The 19405-nt window shown below is 27.8% G+C and overlaps 1 protein-coding gene across 1 annotated transcript; it reads left to right on the top strand.

The window, feature by feature from the left end:
* The first annotated feature begins 9011 nt into the window (after positions 1-9011).
* On the top strand, positions 9012-10258 carry LOC111006630 (putative carbohydrate esterase At4g34215). The gene is made up of 2 exons (XM_022278657.2): positions 9012-9773; positions 9859-10258. Exons 1-2 carry the CDS (start codon positions 9168-9170, stop codon positions 10105-10107), a joined length of 855 nt encoding a protein of 284 aa, XP_022134349.1. The 5' UTR covers positions 9012-9167; the 3' UTR covers positions 10108-10258.
* Positions 10259-19405: the final 9147 nt, after the last annotated feature.

Here is a 19405-nt window from a genome sequence, read left to right as displayed (position 1 = left end):
ATTTTTCTATTTTTTGTGGGAGATAAATAATATATTAATATAACATGATTTTTTGTTTTACTTTATAAATCTGATTTTTAAATAATCTCGAAGTTTTCCAATTTTGAAGTCTTAATTAATCCGATTTAGATCTAAGGAGAAAAATTACAAAGGATCTTATCTATAAAACGCCGTTAGGTCTGTGGATTGGAGTCCCCACAAATTTAGACGATAGCCAATAAGTATAAAAACTGTGCAAAAATATTATTTTTTATTTTGAAAAAACTTGTATAATTTTTTTTTTCAACTCCTTTATTTAAATAAAATACTGCATGTTTTTTTTTAACTGTTTTTTATCTAAGGAAAAAAAACTTTATTTGAGAAAAAGTATTTTTGAGTTGAAACCCAGTCGTCTGAATAACGATTTTATTTCTTGTTTTTATTTATAATTGTTTTTTATTTTAAAAGAAGAAATTTAAAATTACAGTAAATCTTAAATTTAAATTTTTTATTTTATAAATAATTGTTTTTTATTTATAAAGCATTCGTTGAAAAAAAATTGTAAATCCGCCGAAGGCCTTTATATTTCATATTTTCTTCTTCTTATTTTAAAATTGTCAGTAAAAAAAAAATGGAGAATCATGAGATTTCATTGGACGATCTATAAATTTGATTAAAGATCGTAAAGAGAATAAAATAAATGGATGGATTCGTTCACACATTAACCTATATAACTATGTTATTTATTCATCAAATACATAAAAATTAAATTTAAGATTTAAAGTGGTGTGGGTGAAGAAGCCATAAGTCTTGTATCACAATTTTTGTAAAGCTTCATAGGATTCGGCTTTAAGACTTCGAACTCAGGAAAATCGAACCAACCTGCAAAATCTAGAGCGCACCCCTTACCCATGGCTTTAACAAAGAAGCAACAACTCAGATCCACTTCCTTCTTGTTTATAATGAAGTAATATTTATAAACTTCCACTTGACATTTTTCACTCTTCACTCTAATTATACACCATCTTAGATTTATCTCCCTATCTTCGTCTATCCATCCATTCCATTGGGTGACATATAGTTGTCGTCGTCTACTATTGAAGGTTAACCTAAGGCCAAAAAATTCAGTACCAATAAAAGAACCACCACGAGTACGGATGAAATCTTTTTAATTCCCTTCGTCATTGCTTGGTTTAAAGTTTTTATTCTTTTTTTTTGTTGCTTCTGAACTTGCCTGTGCTTTTTTAAAACACAAAGCTTACTATAGGTGTGATTATACGAAAGGATAAATAATTTATTAAAATCACTTCAATGACAGAAAAAAGAAAGTAACGTTAACCATGCATATGGATGAAATAAATTATTAATCAGGAGTTAAGTGAGATAAGTTTAATTTAAAACCTAAAATTAGAGAGATTATAATATTAATCACATTAAATATATAATATCCATCTTTTCAAATATAGAACTATTTATGCTTACTTGAACTTATCTTAATAGTAATGGACACTTGTTAGTCATAAATTCAAATATCTCACATTCATATATTCTTGCTTAAAAAAAATAGTAAGGCAATAAAAGAAGCTATTCCATTTTTGTTTCTAAAAAAGAAAAGGTTATTCTTTTTTTTTCCTCAACATATTAAAAATTTTACCACTACGTTAAGAACTTAAAAAAGTTTTTTTTTTTTATAATTAATTCAGTAAAGACTTCCTACGTAACTTAAAAAATTTATGGCCATTCATTAAATCAAGGAAAGCACATTAAATTACCAATACCACTTTACTTATATTTTCCATAATTACTGTAAAACCGCCGAGGAGAGAGTGAAAAAATGTACTAAATTGATAAATTGTTGTACATAACTGTTAAATATGCGGAAGTTCAAATACAGGACTACTGGCTCTGATATCATGGTAAGATAAATAAACCACCACTCAAACCAAAAGTTTAAGATAATAGATTGGATTAAATTTAATTCATATATTGGGTATCTAAGCTTGATTGTTGATTTAATCTGTATTACAAATTAAATGAAGGTATTTATTGGTAATGTAACTTCCTAGCTACCTAACTTAAAATTTACACTATTTATTAAAAAAAAAATTCTCTCTTAGCATTAAAGAGATTTTTTAGGATTATTCAGTTATTAATTTAGTTTTTCTGTTACAGTGTCACTTGTATAATGAATGATAAAGAATATGACATGTTATCAAATTTTATTTATACATATATATAGGTTAAAATACTAGTTTGGTCCCTATAATTTTAACTTTCTACTTTCAATTTTAGTTCATTTTAGTCACTTCACTTTTAAAATGTTCATTTTGGTTCTGTAATTTTAAAAAGTGACCATTTTTGCCCTTTAACTTTATTCTTAATCTCATTTTTTATCACACAATTTCAATACGACACTAAAATTAATATATTTCTTAAAATGTAAACATTACATTATATTAAAGAATTTTCATTATGTGTAAAATTTATGTTGAGATTTTGCAAACATGGACTAAAATGATAACTTTTTAAAAGTACAAGGACTAAAATGAATATTTTCATAGTATATGGATTAAAATGAACTTTTTCAAAATATGAGGACTAAATTAATCTTAGAGACATTTATGCAAATATTCTAAAAGTTCTATTACATTAAAGTTTATTTAGATTCAACATCTCAATTTTGATAAAAATCTTCCGTTATTTATTTTTGATGCATTTTAAGTAAAAGAATTGAGAACATAAATTCGTAACTAATTTGAAGTCTTTAATCGCAACAGTAAAAATTATCTATGTGTAATAAAGTCATTTAAATTAGATATTAAAACATATACCACTATGTTTATTTAGGGGCAATAATATCGAGGAAAAATGATGGTTTTTTTCTTCTTCAGTTCAAAACATAGCGAAGAATGTTTCGACAGGGAAGAAAAATAGAATAGTTTACTGTGGGAATATAGATGGATGTTATAATATTTAATGTCATTCATATTATAATCTCTCTAATTTTACATTTTAATTCTTTTTTTAAGAATGATTTTACATTTTAATTCTTATTCTTATCTCACTAAACTCATCGATAATAACTCATTTCATCAATATGCATGGTAAGTAACTTTATGTTACTTTAATTTTCTCTCTTCATTGTCAAAATGAAAATAAAAATAAATTTTCTCTCCATTGAAGTGATTTTAATGAATTATTTATTGTTTCATATTATCGCATCTATAAATAGTTTTGTGAGTTTGTATTTTAAAAAACTAAACACAAACAAGTTCAAAGGTAAGGAAATAGAAAAAGAAAAACAAGGAAAGAAATACTTTCAACCCAACAATGACAACGAGAGTTAACAAGATTGCGTGAGTACTAGTGGTGGTTCTTTTATTGGTACTAAATTTTTCGGCCCTAGGTCAACCTTCAATAGTAGACGATGACAACTACATGTCACCCATATGGAATGGATGGATAGACGAAGATAGAGGAATAAATCTAAGACGGTGTATAATTAGAGTGAAGAGTGAAAAATGTCAAGTGGAAGTTTATAAATATTACTTCAATATAAGCAAGAAGGAAGTGGATCTAAGTTGTTGCGTATTTGTACTAATAACGTAGATATAAAATGTTATTTTTTGGTTAGCTAATAAAATAAAATATATTTTTTTAAATACAAGATAAAATATATGAAAGTACGTAGAGTTGAAAGAAATAAATATAAAAATGAAAAACTATTTTTAATTTATGTCGATGTTAAATTTGTAAATATATGAAAATATGATCCAAATATTAAATGTGGTTTTTCTTTTTTTTTTTTTTAATATAATAAGGTAGATATTGAACTTACAATTTTTTAAATAGTGAAATTTAATACCCGCTACCCATATTTCTCAATTTTGGGAAAGTTTTAAAGTTGTCCAATCGAAAGGACTAAAATCAAAAAGATTAAAGGTGCATTTTTAATTGATTTTGCCACCTGCCAATGTTTGGCAAAAGAAAATTTTTTTCTTTTTAACTATCAATTCATTTAAGACTTTTAAAAATGCGTGCATTATCACGCCATATAAGAAATAACCTTTCTTTTTCCCTGTTTTTTTTTTTTGGCTCTTTATTAAAATAAAGAAAACACATCAAATTACCAATACCATTTTATTTATATTTGCCATAACAATGAAGTTTTATTATTTTTAATTGGCAAAAGAGTATTTTTCAATAGCTCTATTAAATATCTCTTAAAATACTACTACTTTGTAATAAAGGAATCATCTTAAATTTAAACACCATTTTTATTTCATATTTTTTCTTCTTATTTTAAAATTCATCAAACTAAATCAATTCACTTGAAGACCTGAATGATAAGTTCTCAATTTGGTTATTGACTTATAACTAAATCAATAATCTAATTCTAGTGAAATTTTTTAAACCTTCTTATTAACTAAATCAATAATAATAATTACTTTGTGGTCACTTAGCAATAATATTTCTACTGATCATTACCGAAAATTCGAAGATATTTATAACTTTTTCGATTTTGAGTAAACTATTTCTCAAAAAAAAAAAAATTAATAGTACCTATAAAACTATAGATAATTCTACCAAAATGGTAGATAGAGTAATTATATTTTGAACAAAATAGTTTCTCTCCCCAAAACTGGCAACATAATACAAATAAATTAGTTTTATACTGAAAGGTTTAATTTTATAAATTATAATAGTATTTGCAACCTTGTGTGACACAATTATTTACTGGAAAAATCATGTGTTATCTAAAAAAAGCTGAAAAAATCACGTCAAAATCATAACGTGATAATAAATAGGGAGAATTACTGTAATTTAACTCAACTCGTTAAGACATAAATCTTTCATCAATTATATTGCTACAAATTAAATTTGATGTAGCTAAAAATAATACAAACACTATTTTCTAAGTACATCTCTTGACACCTCCTATATTGGACATATAATTTACAATTTTGTTTCGTAAAGTTGATTGTCTTATACATAAATCTAGCTCTAGCCGCCAAACAAATATAAACAGTGAACTCAGAAAAAGAAAAAAAAATGAGAAAATTGCTATACAATAGCAAAGGATCCATTACATTTATTTAGTTCATTTTTAGCATAATCATAAGTAATTTAATGGGATGGATTTGTGTTACTTTTCACTGATGATAGTCTACTTGATAGTTAATTTAATTTAAAGTACGACCCATAACAAAACTTTTTTTTTATTTTTTTAATACAACTTGTGGGGATAGGGGATCAAATTCATAATCTCTTGGTTGAAGATATATGTCAATTACCACTTATGCTCGTTTTGGCGATAACAAAACATTTAAGAGGAGAAAGAGTAAATTAAAATTAGAGTTATAATATAGTGAATAAAAATTTAATTTGAACCCAATATATATTCATTATCATTCTTTTTTTTTTTTACTCGGTCAATTAGTTCAATACCCCCTACTTATTTAAACATAGCTCAACTTATCTCTCAGTTTTTTAAGAAATATTCTGAATCTTATTAATTTTATTTTTTAATACAATATCTGGGAGTGGGGATTTGAATCTATGACTTTTTTATTGTAGATAGGTACCTTGACTCGTTGACTATGTTCAGATTAGTGAACCTTATCAATTAAACTACTAAAATGTACAATGAATTAACTTTGTGATCTATTATTACCACTTCTCTCTGTTCTCCCTTTTTGGCACGTCCTTGAATTAAACAAATCATCTTAAATTAAATTTTAAGATCATTCTTATTTCATAATTTTTCTTATGTTAAATTGGCGGAAGAAAATCAAATCACATTATATATTGAGTGAATCAAACCAAATTGTAATTTATAACTAATGTTATTTGATAGTTCTTCGTTTTTTTTTTCAAAAATTAAAAAAGTATATATATATTTTTATATTTTTTTTCTCTTCTTCCCTGTCAAAACGTTAAATGGTGGTTAGCCAAAGTAGATGTTAATTATTTTCTCTCACCGTACTTCTCAACTACCTCTCATTAATGGAATCCAACTACCCTAAATCTCTCTATTCTTTTGCAAATTAAATTATATTTTTTTGGACATATATTTGATTGTCTTTCTCTCATGCATAAAAATTTATTTCTCTTCCAAAATTTAAAAATATTTATTTATTAACTTAAATACTTATTATATATTTTTACTTTTACCATCTTTTCAAAAATATCTATTGACGTCACTATTTTATTGATATTTCCATCTTTTAAATGGTGTAAATATGAATTTATTTCTCATCCAATCCATAAGGGTTTCTCACGAACTTCAATATCATCAAATCAAAATACCAAAATTGTATTTTCATTAATCTCCATCACCTTCCACTATTCGCAGCAAGCCTTTTTCTCATCTTTACAAAAAAAAAAAAATCTCATTATTTGATTAAGTATTCTCCTGCCTCTTCATTAATGCTTTATTTCCTTATTAAAAACAATCATTTTTATTCATCAACTTAAAATTAATCAAATTTAATTTCAAACTGTTCGTTCAAATCAATTATTTTTTGACAATAATTATGGAGATGGAAGATCAATGTTCTTTGAGCTAGTTGCTTAGCCAACCTAGGTTGGCTTGAATTTAGACTTGAGTTTAGAAAAATGTTGCAGGGTATATCTTTTTGTGTTTGTTTTGTTTTTTTTTGGTACATTTACCCATTAATTTAAACAGAAAAAAAATTGTCAAAATTGATCCAAATACGCGAGTACAAGAAAAATAAATTATTTCACAAAATTAAGTAGGATCAGTGCACACAATCGAAAACATCGATCCAATAAGTTTCTCAAAATTTACAAATTTCAACATAAATCCAATTTTGTGGCTTTTAAGTAATTGCATAAGTTTTTGAATAGTTCTGGATAGATTTTGTGGTAGTTGCTTTATGTCATTTGTTTTTTGTTATTGTCGGGTTTGAATGAGGAAAACATAAATATTTTTATGGTTCAATTTTATGAAATTAGTTGGATTTTTTAGTTTTTATTCTCTATATGTTTATTTGACAAAGGAGGTGTGTGTTTGTAAAATTGGTTTAGTATATTTGTTTAATTTTGTCTATTAGTGTAGACTTTAATACTTGTACTACAACAATAGTTGATGCAATTCTTTGTACAAGATTGATGCAACGATATATGGTGGAAACATATTTTGAAACCTTCGCTCGATTGGGAGGGAGAATGTTATTTGTAAATTTAGGTAGACATTTTGTTGTTTTAATTTGGAGAAACTTGTATATGTTTTCAATGACATATATTGTTTAATGAAATTTGTATTATTATCTAAGTAATTTTGCAAGTTGAACGTTTTAAATTTAGCGATGAATTTTGATGTCGATTAGACATTTGCGTTGACTTTGCATAATAAGGAGAATTAAAAGGAAAAAACAAGGAAAACATGCAAATAAGAAAAATTGTAATAGGAAATATGGTCAGATGCGATGAAGGCGTTTTCGTCGCAGAAGGGCAAATGCGACGCAAAATATTTACGTCGCATATGCGACGAAAACGAGCTTTCGTCGCAAATGCGACGAAACATACGTTTTGTCGCCAATATGCGACGAATGCTGGTTTTCGTCACTTTACATGTTCAGCGACTCAGTTTTAGCGGCGAAAATTGCGACGAAAATTTTTTCGTCGCCGATGCTCTTCAGCGACGAAAATTTCGTTTCAGCGATGAAAATTTTTCGTCGCTGAAACCCCTAATTGTTGTAGTGTCAAATTTTTACTTGACCTATGTTTTATTATTCATTAAGCCCTCATGGAAAAAATATTTAAAAATAAATTCTACTAGAAGTCAAAGTTTTGATAGTTATTCAAGTTTAAATTAAAGAGATTATAAAGTCTAAGCATAAAATGAATAAGGTAACCATAACTATCCAAAAGGTTAAATATTTGATCCACACTCTTATAATCATTGAACTCAAGAAAATAATAATAATAATTGTAATTACAACACTCATCCAAGTTAAAGTTAAATCTATCAATTTATAGAGTAAATGTTCAAAATTTCCTTTTGGGAAAAGATCAACATATATCTTTAAATTGGCAAGGTGTTTCAATTTATACTTTACCCTAAACTTTTAATTTCATAAAATTGGAGCTTAAAATTGGATAAATGTAGCTCATTGGTAGTTTTTTTTTTTTTTTTTTGTTGGAATTTGTATTGTGGGGTTACTTAATGGTTGATTTTGAGCCTTCATCAGACCTAATTTGTCCAAAGTGTGATTTTGGTTTTGAATTCTTTTATTAAAATTAGAGAGTGAATTTGTAAAAATTAAATAAAGGATAACAATTATAATATTTATTTAAATTTAAGGTCTAATTTGATGAAATATAAAATTTAAAGAGAAAATTCATACGACTCATCACTAAAAAAAAGGGATATTTTCCTCTCTTTATAAATTTTCCTTATCATTCTTCGTTAATGCCTAGCAGTCTCCTCCCTCCCTTAAGCTAGCTTTGGGACCACTATAATTTTATGAATATATTTTTTTTCTCTCTTCTTTTTTTTTTTTTTAATGTTAGTTTCAAGATCTTTAGAGGGAAAAAATATTATATTTTGATTTACTCAATTTTACTTTCAAAATTTTAATTTCATCCAATTAAATTCCATAATAAAACACTTGCTCCAAATTTACTGCCAAAAAAGTTGAACACAACAACCAATTACTTTAAATTGGGTATTAGCTTTTGTGATTAGTTTGGAAGGAAAAGTAAATAAATAAATAAAAAGAAAAAACTGTATGGGTCACATGCATTGATCTTTCCCAGCAGTAGCAGTTGTCTTTTTGGATAATATAGCTTTCCCAATACATAGCAGAAAAAAGAAGATTAATTATTCTGCAGCACAAAATGGTAAGGATAGATTACAGGTTATTTAATGCCTTTTAAATATAGAAAATATGTTGAAAATAAATATATCTATACCTATGACCTACATGGCATGCAATGGGTGGAGGATTAAGGCTAACTCTTTCTTTTTTTCAAAATTTGTCAACTAAAAATCTCATTATTCAACTTTCAAATGAAAACCAATCCAGAAATCCACTATATAAGAATGATTCATCCCAGTGGTGGAGGCAAATAGAAGAAAACTCAAGTGAAAATTAGTGTTTGTGGGCTGCTTCTCTTTCTGTGAGTTTCTGAGAAAGAGTAATCTGAGTTCTTTGATTAAAATGGCGGATTTCATCTCCTCTCTCATCCTATTATGTTTCATCCTCATGTGTTTCTCCGAGGCTACTTCTCCCCCGGATAATATTTTTATTCTTGGTGGCCAAAGCAACATGGCTGGTCGAGGTGGTGTCACATGTGACAATACGACGATGCACTACTGTAAATGGGATGGGTATATCCCGGTCGAGTCTCAATCTGAAACATCGATCATTCGATTCACTGCTGGACGCCAATGGGAATTAGCCCATGAACCACTACATTGGGACATTGATCGGAAGAAGACCAATGGAGTTGGCCCCGGCATGGCTTTTGCAAATGAGCTGTTGGCCAAAGCTAACAAGAGCATTGGAGTTATTGGTCTCGTTCCTTGTGCCATTGGAGGAACCTACTTGAGAGAGTGGGTTAAAGGGACCATTAACTATACCAAATTGGTTGATCGGATCAATGCTTCCGAAATATATGGAGGGAAAGTTCAAGCATTTTTCTGGTTCCAAGGAGAGTCTGATGCTTCGGTGAGAGTAGATGCAGAGTTTTACAAACAAAACCTCGCAAAGTTCTTAACTGACCTGCGGAAGGACTTGAACCGCCCAAAACTGCCCATCATCTTAGTTCGTCATCTTCATCTCTACGATCTCTTTCTAAAATTTGTGTTTTTTGACCCTGAAATTTACATTTATTTTACACAATATGCAGGTGAAGATAACAACGTATGATACTCTCATAAGTCCAATCATGAACTACACACAAGTTATAAGGAGGGCTGACGAGGCAGTGAAACACAAACTACCTAAAATAAGTACCGTGGATGCTAAGAAAGCTATTCAACGTGTTGTCAGTCACCAAAAACCTGGCCTTAACGAAGATAAAGGCCATCTTAGCGTCTACTCAGAGGTGGAAGTGGGCAAAATGTTAGCTCACGCTTATTTGCAAAAATTTGCCTAATTATTTCCTAAAAAAACATGGCACTAATGTTTTTTTTTTCCATCAACTCTCATTTGAAGTCTAAGTATGTATTTTGTTTAGTTCAACAATGGCATGTACGAGTGATGGTTGAACCATTAATTTTAGAATGATAGTAAGTACCGTTTATCTATTGAGTTGTGTTTTGATCAACGAAATCTATGTATGTGTCATTGAAGGAATGAAAAAAAAAATCATAGACGGTGTTTATTTAAGTATCAAATATAAATTACTTAACAATAAAAATATGAGTATATATGAAATTTAATATCCTCACTTACCTTTCTTATTAGCAAAAGACTTCTAAAAAGACGTGAAAAAAAATCATCACACCATCTGAAAAGTATCATTTTTTTTTCCTTGTTCATGGCCCTTTATTAAAATAAAGCACATTAAATTACCAATACTATTATATTTATATTTACCATAATTACTGTAAAATCCCCCAGAAGTGGTGGAAAGAAAACCATACTAAGTTGATAAATTATTCAATTATTGTACATAAATTTTAAATAACGTCTTTAATCGTGCAGAAATCATCTACGTGTAATCAAGACACAAATAAACTAGATACTAAACGTATTTTATGGGCATTCAATTGATTTTTATTCGTAACTTCTTTATTAAAATAAGGATATTTATCGAGGAAAATGAAAATTCTTTAATTATAAATGTAGCTAACAATACGTTTTGAAAGAAAAAAAAAAAGAATAGTCTTACTCTATTGAAAAGACGTTATAATATTGAACGTTTTACTTTCAACCAAGCAATGACAAAGGGAATTAACAAGATCACATCAGTATTAGTGGTGGTTCTTTTATTTGTGTCAAATTTTTCGGCAATCTAAGACGGTGTATAGTTAGAGTGAAGAGTGAAAAATGTCAAGTGGAAGTTTATAAATATTACTTCAATATAAGCAAGAAGGAAGTGGATCTAAGTTGTTGCGTATTTGTTAAAGCCATGGGCGAAGGAACCAAGCAATGACCTTTATAGTCAAGATGACTTAAGAAAATCTTCTTTTTTTTTTACCCTTTTCGTTGGCACGCTTCTGTGTAGAAATACAAGAACCATCCATAAAATGATTGTTATAATTACACCTTGATCAAACTTTCAATTACATAAAATTAAACAGTTAAAACTTTGACAAATGGAAAAATTACACCCCCTACATCATGAAAGGTAAAAATTAAACCCTGAGTGAAAAAATTGAACACCTAAAATTTTTTATTGTAAAGATTAAATTAAATTTATTTTACTCTCGTTTTTTCTACTTTTTCTTCCATGTCCCCAAATCTTAAGAAAGAAGAAATTTTGAAGAAAAATATTATGACACTTGGAGTGGTAGTTTAATTTTCCCATACAAAACCAATTGACAAGGAGAGAAATAACTCATATCTATTATAAATCCTTGTTAGGTCTCATCTCTTTTCAATGCGGGATCCTTAACAGAGCAAGATAAATTCTCCAAAGAAGAAAATTATTATGGAGGGGTAACTGTTGGAGGTGGCGGTCGAAAAGGGAACGAAAAAAGAGGAAACAGATAATTAATCAAAGAATCGATCAACCAAATGGTGGGTTTCGTACTGATGTTGTGCTCTCAAAAGAAGGGTGATTTTGTTTAGCAAGAAAAAAATATGGTGATGGGAGGGAGCTAGCACGGGTAGGGAGAGAGGGGGAGAAAAAGCAGAGTAAATGAGGGTAAAATAATTTAATTCAGATTTTTAGTTTAATTTTTACCATAAGAAAAGTTGGATGGTTACTTGGGTATAATTTTTTTACTTGTGAAGGCTCAATTTTTATAATTAAAAGTCAGAGGGTGTAACTCTTGCAATCATGACAGTTTGGGATTTGCTTTGCAATTTTACATGCAAAATACAGATATTTGATAACGATTTTATATTTTATTTTTAAAATCCTCACTTTTAAAACCTTAGATATTTTTTAAAATAAATAAACATGGTTCTCAATAAAAAATAATAATAATAATAATTAAACACATATGACTTCAAAACTATTTTCCAATTTATAAATTTGATTAGATTTAAAAGAAATAATTTGATCTGATTAATTTTAATTTTATAACTTGAATATTATTTTGATTTTAATTAAAAATAATGGAATAAATTAATGATAAAATATCATTATTTGTTCAAATTTTAAGTATTAAAATTATATAAGTTAGAAAAGATATAAACTACGAAAACAAATAACCATAAACCATTCTACCTTTTAATATAGTGAAGATAAAGATTTCATTAATAAAACTCTAAACAAATGACATCAATAGCAATAATCAGAGTTATAATATGAGGAGTTAAAGGTATATCTATTAAAAATACTGTATACATTTTAATATCCTACCTTTTAATAGAGTAATAGTTTTTGTAAAAAAAAAAAAAGAGTAACAATTCAATATTATCGAAAAAGTCTCTTATGCTAGTAATAATAAAAAGTAATAAAATTTACTCAGATGATACATTTTTGTTAGTTTGAATTGTTAAGATTAATCGTACAAAAAAACCCATATTGGATCCAGGAACTTTAAATCAAGCTAAAAGAAATGGTAACTAATATACTTGATTGTTTCAAAATTATATTTGTAGTCTCAATGTTTTAATCTTGATTTCTAATTACTTGTTATACTTTTAAAAGTAATTTTATTTACAAACCCAACAAAAATTTATATTAAAAGTGAATAGAAAAAAAAAAGATTATTCATAAAATCATGTGACCTTTTTTATGATAAAGATATAATACAGAAGAGAAGACGAGATAGTTCATTTATCTTTTCGGTATACTATTTAAGCTTGGTTGAAAGTATTTCTTTTCCTCGTTTTTTTTTCTGTTTCCCTTTGAACTTGTTTGTGCTTTTTTTTTAATACAAACTCACCTAGCTATTTATAGGTGTGATAATATGAAATAATAAATAATTCATTAAAATCACTTGAATGAAGAGAGTAAAATAAAGTAAGCTTACTTACACATGCATATTGATTAAATAAGTAATTAGTGATGAATTTTTGTGAGATCGGAATTAAAATGTAAAACTAGAGAGAGATTATAATATTAAAGACATTAATTATTATAACATCCATCTATACTCCCACAGTAAGGCTACTCTATTTTTTTTCCGTCAAAACATTCTTAGCTATGTTTAGAACTGAAGTGGTTCAAAAAAAAAAAAAAACTGAAGAATTAAGAAAAAAAAAGAATCCTCATTTTTCTTCTATCTTATTTTATGAATGAGAGAGCAATAGAAACGAATTGAATGCCCCTACATAAACGTAGCGGTATATGTTTTAATATCTAATTTAAATATTTGATTACTAAAAAAAAAGATAGTTTCTATTATTGCGATTAAAGACTTCAAATCAGATACGAACTTCTGTTTTACTTGAAATGCACTAATTAGAGAGTTTTATCAAAATTGAGACGTCGAATCTAAATAAACTTTAATGTAATAAAGTTTTAAAATAATTGCAAAAATTTCACTAAGATTAATTTGAATATATATATTAAATATTAGTTTAGAATAATATTTAAGTATTTACTGGTAATTAGTTACCTCTGTCTCTTTAAAAAAGAAAAAAGAAAGTATCTCTTCCGGCTAAGAGAGAAAAATAATTTTGTTTTTACAAATGAATAATAAATAGTCTTAAATTTTAAGTTACACAGAAAGATAATTAGTATAGACCTTCAATCAACAGGTTGTCGGTTCGAATCCTGTCCCTACATGTTATACTAAAAAAAAAATTTGGGTAAGTTTGTTAGTGACGTTGTTTAATATTTATGTACAACAATTTATCGATTTAGTACATTTTATCGGCGGTTTTACAGTAATTATGACAAATATAAATAAAATGGTATTGGTAATTTAATGTGCTTTCTTTATTCTAATAAAGGGCCATAAATTTTTTAAGTTATGTACGAAGTCTTTACTCAATAACTCGTATGAAAAAAAAACTTTTTTCTTAACGTAGCGGTAAGATTTTTAATATGTTGAAGGGAAAAAAATATAGAATAGCCTTTTTTTTTTTGAAAAACAAAAATAGAATAACTTTTTTTTTTTTTTTTTTTTTTTCTAAAAGGTCTTATTATTTTTTAGTACAAAACTGAATACGGGAGACTCAAACTCATATGACCTCTTGATTAGAGATATTGCCAATGACGTAAATAGCTTTACGAAAAGATGGATATTATAATATTTAATATTTTTAATATTATATTCTCTCTCTAATTTTACAGTATAAATTGAAGTTATCTCACTAAACTCAACAATAATAATTCATTTAATCAATATGCATGGTGTTACTTTATGTTACATTGTTTTTCTCTTCATTGAAGTGATTTTAACAAATTATTCATTAATATAATCACACTTATAAATAGCTTTGTGTTTTTAAAAAGCACAAGAAAAGTCGGAGGGAACCAAAAAAAAAAAAAAACAGAGAGAGAAAGAAATACTTTCAACTCAACAATGACAAAGGGAATTAAAAGGATTGCACCAGTACTGGTGGTGGTTCTTTTATTGGTACTAAATTTGTCAGCCTTCGGTCAACCTTCAATAGTAGACGACGACAACTACATGTCACCCATATGGAATGGATGGATAGACGAAGATAGAGGGATAAATCTAAGACGGTGTATAGTTAGAGTGAAGAGTGAAAAATGTCAAGTGGAAGTTTATAAATATTACTTCAATATAAACAAGAAGGAAGTGGATCTAAGTTGTTGTGTATTTGTTAAAGCCATGGGCGAAGGGTGCGCTCTAGATTTTGCAGGTTGGTTCGATTTTCCTGAGTTCGAAGTCTTAAAGCCGAATCCTATGGAGCTTTACAAAGATTGTAAAACAAGACTCGCTGCTTCCCCACCCAGGCCACTTTAAATCTTATATTTAGTTTTTATATATTTGATCAATAAATAACATATTTATTTATTTTAACGTGTGAATGAATCAATCCATTTATTTTATTCTCTTTATGATCTTTAATCAGATTTATAGACGGTTGAAGGAATTCTCATGATTCTCCATACCTCTTTTAGTCGGCAATTTTAACAGAAGAGGAAAGGAATATGAAATATAAAGGTCTTTGGCAGATCTATAACTTTTTTTAACGAGGATTTTATATAAAATTCAGTAAATATGCTCCACGATCTTGGTAAGTATTACTGTATAGATTGTAGATCTAAAACTTTATATTAGGGGATTGTATAAAATAATTTGAATGTATGGATATATATTTAGTTTATATATTTTTATACGCAATTAGTTAAGTTACAAGCTTTGTTTCCCTTAAAATTTCAATATTATGTTTAATAATTGGTCTTTAGACTTAAAAAAGTTTATATATTACAAATTTCTTGAACTAATAGATTATTTAACTCATAAATACAGCATTACAATCTAGAACAAATCTTGTTGTGGCATTAGAACCTCTTTTCTTAAAAAAAAAAAAATGGTAGTTTGAACTAATAAATTATTGAATTTAAAGAAGGATCTATCCAAAATAAAATTGAAAAATTGATAACCCATTAGATGCAAAATTGAAAGATTTGGAGACCTATTGGGTATTTTTTAAAGTTTTGTTAAACACAACTCTCAGTATTTATGAACGAAACTTATAATTTATAAAATTAAATTTGTTCAATAGAATCTAGAACAAGAATTTTTTTAGGTAAATATAGAAGAAATAGGATGAAACTTGAAATAATAAATCAAATTTTATTCTTTATAAGAATTATATATTTTTTTATGTAATCACTTATTTAAAAATAATTTACCGAAAATAAAATATTTTTTTACTTAATTTCTATTTAATTTAGTACCAATAAAAATTCCAAATTTAAAAAAGAAACTAAAAGAGTCATAACATGGCAGCACAATATTTTTCCTTAAATAAAATTTGTTTTCTAAAATAAAAAACAATTATAAATAAAAAAGAAAAAATCATTATTAGGGGGCTAGGTTTCAACTCAAAAGTACTTTTTCTCAAATAAAAAGTTTTTTTCTTCCTTAAATAAATAACAGTTATTCACTGTGGTCTAAAGTTGTGGGGACTTCAACCCACAAACCCAGTGTACATCTGACCCTGTTTATAGTCCAGATGACTTCTTAGGAAAATTTTCCCTTTTTAAACATAATGGTTTCGTTGGTACATTTCTTTGTAGAAATACAATAAATGTTTTACATGCAAATGCCCATATTTGATAACGATTTTATATATATTTTTTGAAAGAAGAGAAATATCATTGAGCCTCATGGTCAATATATAGATGTAACAAGCACGAAGAATATTGTGAAACAAGAAATAGGAAGACGAAAAATGCAAAGAGTGTTTTGCAAGCAAATTATAAGCAAGACAAAGATAATTTCAGCGGCGATTAGCATGCATGAACTGGCATAACTCAAAATTGGTTGCAAGGAGCCGGATGTCGTGGGTCCAAACCCCCTCGGGACCTAGAGATGGCCAAAGGCGATTTAGAAGAGAAATTGCCTCAAGAGAATATGATTTCACAATTATCCGTGAACAACCCGTTGTTAAGGCCCACAAATCCCTTCAAAGATGGCAAGAAGCTATACCAACGAAGGTGGATGAGAAATTTGTATGATAGCAGAAGCTCCAAAGTCAATTTTTCCTGTTGAGTCTGAGATTAAAAAAGCCCAAACCAGTGCCCTGAGAAATTGAATTGCAAAATGCCATCGACGTTCAGTTTAAAACACGGAGGGGGGCTGCCAAGAACCAACGAGAGAGATCACAGCCTGTTGACACGATTTTATGTATTATTGCAATTTATAAAATATCATTATTCGGTCGAAGTATTAAAATTACATAAAGACATATAAGAAATCTTTGACATCAAAAGGACATATAAGTAAAAAAAAATTATAAACTACTTTAGAAACAAATAACCATAAACCATTCTACCTTTTAATACAGTAAGATAAATTATATCATTGATTAATCAAACTTAAATCTAAGGACATCAAAATGAAGATTTGAGGTAAGACTACGTAAATTTTCAATATCCTACCTTTTAATCAAGTAATAGTTATTGTGAAAAAAAAAATAGAGAGGGTAATACATAATTCAATAATATTGAAAAAGACTATTTTGCTATTAATGATAAATTAATAAACTTTAATTGATGATATATTTTTGTTAGTTTGAATTGATAAGATCGGTCTCCCAAAAACACAAATTGAGACAGGTGATGGTAAATGAAGCTAAAATAAGAAGGGTAACTAATATACTTAATTGGTTCAAAATTATACTTCGATAGCTACTTCTTTCCCGGATAATATTTTTATTCTTGGTGGCCAGAACAACATGGTTGGTCGAGGTGATGTTACGTGTAATCCAAAGATGACTCACTGTAAATGAGATGGATACGTCCCATGCAAGTCTCAATCTCAAACATCAATTATCTGACTCACTACCGAACCAAGATAGGAATTGTCCCATGAATCACTTCATTGGAACATAGACCACAACAAGACCAACTTGGTACTGGAATGACTTTTAATGGACTTTCAATTAATTATCATAGTATCGGTAATTAAACTAATTGACTTTCCATTTGAGATTGTTAGATATATTAAATGTCATTAGTTATCATATAACGAGTAAAAAGTTTAATTAATTAAACATGTAACAATGATAACCATTTCATTTGATTTTTTCTTTTTTTTAAAATAATATGTTACAGTCTTTAATGGTTGAAACTATCTATGTGTAATCAAGTCATTTAAGTTGGATACGAAAACATATAAAGGTACGTTTATTTAGGGACATTCAATTGCTTTTTCTTGTAACTCATTCATAAAATAAAGATATTTATCGAGGAAAAATTATTGTTTTTTCATTAAAAGTTGTGCTAAATATTCCATATTTTTTTGATGTTTTGACAGAGGTAGAATAGTTTTTTTTTTATATATATACAAAAGCAAAATAGCATTACTTTCGGAAAGATGAATGTTATAATATCTAATGTTGCTAATATTATAATCTCTATCTAATTTTACATTTTAATTCAGATCTCATTAAATCCATCAATAAACAACTCATTTAATTAATATGTATGTATCAGTTACCTTTACTACCTTACCGTACGTTTTCTTTTTCTCTGTTCAATGAAGTAATTTTAATGAATTATTTATTGTTTTATATAATCACACCTATAAATAATTTTTTGACCTTGTGTTTAAAAATGCACAAACATAAACTCACAGATAAAAAAACAAAAAGAAAAGGAAAAGAACTACTTTTTCAACCAAACAATGACCCTGGGGAGTAACATGATAGCATCAGTACTAGTAGTGGTTCTATTATTGGTGCTAAATTTTCCGGCCCTAGGTCAACCTTCAATAGTAGACGACGACAACTACATGTCACCGATATGGAATGGATGGATAGACGAAGATAGAGGAATAAATTTAAGACGGTGTATAGTTAGAGTGAAGAGTGACAAATGTCAAGTGGAAATTTATAAATATTATTTCAATATAAGCAAGAAGGAAGTGGATCTAAGTTGTTGCGCATGTGTTAAAGCCATGGGCGAGGGGTGTGCTCTAGATTTTGCAGGTTGGTTCGATTTTCCTGAGTTCGAAGTCTTAAAGCCGAATCCTGTGAAGCTTTACAAAAAGTGTGTTACAAGACTTGATGCATCTCCACCCAAGCCACTTTAAATCTTATATTTAGTTTTATGTATTCGATGAATAAATAACATACTTATAGATGTTCATGGTTTCTACGTGGAAGAATCCATCTATTTTTATTTTTCTTTATGTTATTTAATCAAATTTAAATAAAGCGTGACAATAATTTGATCTCTAGTTAGCTAACTATGAGTAAAATTAATATTAACCATCATGGGTTGCTCATTGGTCCGTCAGACAGTTGTCTCGTGAGATTAGTCGAGGTGCGCGTAAGCTGGCCCGGACACTCACGGATATAAAAAAATAATTATGAAAGAGATGCTTCATATTAATTAAGAGATTACTCAAGTGTTCTCATTACGAAGGAGTGCCAATTTTTTCTTTTTATTTATTTCTTTATTTTTTTTTTGGAAATGAATGAAAAATCTTCATAAGTAAAGATGAAAATGTGTCCTTTCTTATAAATAAGAACTAAATTAAAATTAAACCTAAACTATATCAACCAAATTAAAATTTAAAACAATATATAGAAATCAAATTGAAACTAAATACGAATGACTATATTATATTAACGATGTGGATCGGAGTGAAATTTAATATCCTACATGCTACCATCCATATTCT

Source organism: Momordica charantia, assembly GCF_013281855.1.
Source record: "Momordica charantia cultivar OHB3-1 chromosome 4 unlocalized genomic scaffold, Mcharantia_2.0 BLBB01000004.1, whole genome shotgun sequence".
Taxonomy (NCBI): domain Eukaryota; kingdom Viridiplantae; phylum Streptophyta; class Magnoliopsida; order Cucurbitales; family Cucurbitaceae; genus Momordica; species Momordica charantia.
This window is presented reverse-complemented; position numbering and strand designations above follow the sequence as displayed.